Source organism: Cariama cristata, unplaced genomic scaffold, assembly GCF_000690535.1.
Source record: "Cariama cristata isolate BGI_N322 unplaced genomic scaffold, ASM69053v1 scaffold263, whole genome shotgun sequence".
NCBI lineage: Eukaryota > Metazoa > Chordata > Aves > Cariamiformes > Cariamidae > Cariama > Cariama cristata.
In genome coordinates this window covers 4,900-8,964 of record NW_009606396.1, presented here as the reverse complement: position 1 = coordinate 8,964, position 4,065 = coordinate 4,900, and the positions used below count along the sequence as shown (strand labels likewise).

The 4,065-nt window shown below is 36.2% G+C and overlaps 1 protein-coding gene across 1 annotated transcript; it reads left to right on the top strand.

Moving 5' to 3' along the window:
- Positions 1–1,206: 1,206 nt before the first annotated feature.
- On the top strand, positions 1,207–1,388 carry LOC104158614 (coiled-coil domain-containing protein 126-like; the record flags this gene model as incomplete). Its single annotated transcript, XM_009696317.1, has 1 exon — positions 1,207–1,388. A coding segment is annotated over one exon (182 nt), but the record flags the coding sequence as incomplete, so codon positions are not given.
- Positions 1,389–4,065: the final 2,677 nt, after the last annotated feature.

The window sequence follows — 4,065 nt, the reverse complement described above, 5'->3', positions numbered from 1 at the left end:
TGTCTTCAAGGATTTCCTGCCTTTACTGTGTAATTACTTTTCTGTGTAATTTGTTTTTAAAAAACCCGCATGTACTGCAGCTTTCTACTGCTGTATAAGTCTTACAGTATATTTCCAAATGAGATTTGACTTCTGAGGTTTTGTCTGAAGCTTAAAAAAATTAAGTCAACTCTTGATCTACATGCTGATCATCAGACTTACAACTTGAGTAGACAGTTTGTTCCCTCACACTGTTGAGCACAGAATAGCACTGCAGTGTACATGACCCACAGCGTGTCATTGACAGCAGACCCTGCTCTGGCTCAAATTTAAAGTGACTCCCCCCCCCCCCCCCCCCCCCCCCCCCGACATTTCTAAACAAGAACTAGTTAATTTTAGAGGGAGGGACTGACCTGACACTTTTTTTTTCACTTTCATAGCTGTGTTTTTCCTCCCCAATTTTTCTGGTTAGTTAAGAACTGATTAGGGGGTGGGAGGGAAGAGAGAGAGTCTGTGTATCTCCGCGTGTGTTGGGAGGATCTTAACACCTTGTAAAACCTGGTAAGTTTGTTCATTTTTTCCAAATCTGAGAGAAGAGAGTGATGTGAACGTTGACAACAGTGTAATTAGCTTTTGTTGAAAGGTTTGTTACTGTTTTTGTGTTCCAGATTATGGGAATTTTTTTACTGTTCTTTCTCTTGTTTTTCAATCAATATAGGCCTAAATATATGCCAATTTTTTTCCCCGCTTTATACAAGAAGTGATAAGATACTTTCTCATGGCAGTTTTTCTGTGGGACAGATCTGTTGTTTAAAGGAAAGCTATTAAGAGCTCCCGTTTTTATGTTGGAAAGTATTTAAATATATACAGTTGCTGTCCAAGGCTAAAAGATACCATAGCTGGGTATTCTAGTGCTGTTGTCTGGATGAAATTTGAAATATTGGCTTTGAATAGTCGCTAGTCTAATGCTCCAGCTAGTGTTTTGTTCTTATACTCGGATATTTAATTGGCATCCTTCACAGTTCACTACTATGGTGGTATCTTCCTTGCCTAAAATAACAAAAAAATGGTATTAAAGAAAAATCAAGCAGCTATTTAATTCTATATTTTCCCAAAAAGTATAGTAGGAAGGACAGCAAGTCTTAAGATGTGAATGTGTTGAAATAGCAGTTCTTTTTCACCCATAGTAAATAATAGGATCTAATTTGTTTTTTCCATTATCTTCAGCTGATCTTAAGAGAACAATTGCTGTTCTTCTTGATGACATCTTACAACGCCTTGTGAAATTGGAAAACAAAGTTGATTACATCGTTGTGAATGGCTCAGCAACAAATACCACTAACGGAACTAGCAATCAGGTGCCAGTAACTTCAAATAAACGTGTAAAACCAGCAAGCAACATTAGATAGCAAAGAGGGCCACTTTGTGTTGCTACATCTATGATATAATATTTAATATAAGCTTTTTATCTCTGGCTAGGGCAAAGCAGTAGTTGACTCTAAAAGAAGCATAAATTACTCTATTATACAATGTGCTGGATCTATGTAGGCCTAACCTATGTGCATAGGTTCTCAAAGCATTATTTCATTGCCTTTGAGCAGTACTTCTGAAGTGATCTTTGTTGTCTTTAAAGATACTTTGATATCATGATTTGATGTAGTATGCCATTGGACAATAACAATAAATGGAAAGCAATGGAGAACTTATAGGTAGGTTTCTTAATATATTTATTTAAGTATAAATATAACATATCTTTTGGATAGGTGAGCAGTATTGTAGCTTATTCATTTTTTGTGATCTGCGTTAAGCTGAGGTAACTAAGGAAAATGCATTGTTAAACAGATGTTAAAAATTGTGTATACTTAGAATATTTTGTTACTCATTTACTAAAACTAATTGAAGATAGCATTGGTGGTAATATTTTAAAATTGTGACCCAAAGAATGTCTTTATTTGCACTATCTGTCAAAATAGCTAGAGAGAATTTACTGTATATTTAAGAAAATTAATTATAATAGGAAAACATCCTAGGTAGTAACACTGTCCAGGTATATCTTTACGCTGGAGTTAGGGCAGTTAGATTATCAAAAGCAAATCATAATCTGTGATACTTTAGATGATTATTTCTTACAAAGATATTTAAGTGTATGTATTTTGTAATGGCAGATAAAATTATTTAAGTGATGGAAATAAGTTTTTTGGATATGTGAATACTGTTTATTTTTATTCATTGCTGTTTCTTTTTAACTTTTAGTACCTTGCAATTTCTGATGTGTATAGCACACCATCTCCCTGAATTGCTTTTTGATCAGGAGGAAAAGCAATGAAGGGAAACAGGCATCTCTGCATTTAACAGAGATATATGTAATAAAGGTGTCTTATCATGGAATATTTGAGCGCTAAGGTAATGTCTGCCTTATGTCTAAGTTAGCCTTACAGCAAAGTGAAGAGCAGTGTAGATGCACTGTATTTCAAAATGTTACTGAAGTCATATTAAAAAGAAAGTGCCACTGAGCCTGTTTTTAAAAATGTACTGAATGTTTGGGGGGGAGGGAGGGGTATATGTTCAGGGACTTTTGCCAAAAGTGTGCTGTGAGTGGGTTTTTGGGGGTGGGTAAAACCAGAGGTGCTGGATGATATACCATCCAAAGTTACATGTTTTTTCTTTTCTTCTATTTCCCTGCTGATATTGTGGACTGTTGCAAAGGAAAATACACTTATAACCTTAGTTAGTATCCAGATGATTTTTTTTTTCCTGTCACATTGTGTGTAAACGTGTCACTTCAATGCAGAAAGAGAAAAATAAATTTTTAATTGTACTTGTAAAGACTCCTTTTTTTTTTTTTAAGTCTTGTCATTCTTGCTAGGTGTGCTCTAGGTGTTTCTGGATTGGAAAATTGTGCATGTTTGAAGTTTTGATCACTGAGTTCTTTTGCTCTTGAAATTCTAATGCCCTGAAACTTCTCTCAGGTTAGAGGTGAGGGGAGAAAGAAATGAAAATTAAAATGACTGGTTTAGATCTCTAAGGGTGAAGACTTCACTCTTTAATCTAAGAGTGAAGAAGACAGGTGCATAACTTCTTTTGAATCTGCAAGTGTCTATTGACAATGTGAAGACAGGTTTTTATATCTATCTATAGATGCTTTTTATTCCCTGGGTGCTTGATTAGTACCAACCAAAACCTTGGTGAGTGGTGTCCCTATGTGCTATAAATAGTAATATGAGTAGTTCTTCTGTGTGTATGAAAAGTGACTTTTTTTTCTTGTAAGGGTAAGTAAAATCTTAAAGTTATTGAAGATTGTTAAACAAGCGTAACACAAGTTGCAAGGTGAATATTTGTCACTATATGCACATGCAGGTTGTTTTATGCAGGGATTTTGGAGACTGATACACTAAATTATGTGCAGTTATGTACTCCTCATTAGTGCCATTACCAAATAGTTGCTTTTCTCTCAGGTTGCAGTAGTACAGTGGCTCACTGGAATTAGCTTGTACTTGACAAATACATAGGGAGAACTGTGAACTACTTACTTTATGGCACAAATGTTCCATTCATGAATATAGTTGAAACAACTGTTTATCACGAAGCAAGTTAAAAATACTCTAGTAGCATCCTACATCTAGTATTACATGAAACCAGCATTGTTACGGGTTGATACAGCAATACATCAGTGTCCGTGATACGTCTTGCTCCTCTTTTTGTGTCCAGTCTTGTTCTGTGCTGTATCACCATGTCATGCCTCTGACTTGTGTTCTCCCTCCCCAACTATCTAGCACAATACTATTTCCATGATTTCAGTCCTCCAGCAGTGCAGAGGGTGCAAGTGGAGCTTCATCCTTTTTGCTGAGATGACAGCACTTTTCAGAGGGGCAAGGCTAAACTTCAAGTGTGCGGACTAAGGAAAAAAGGGTAAGGAAGGGGTAAGGGGAGAGTTGCCTTTTCTATCAACATTTGTAGCAAGAAAACATCTGCGTGTTCTACCCTGCAGCCTCCTTTATAAGATATTTTGAGAGGTGTGGCAGCCTTACAATGGCAGGAGGTTGTGTAAAGAACCCAAGGGCTTGTGAAAAAGAAGCATGAGAAAGC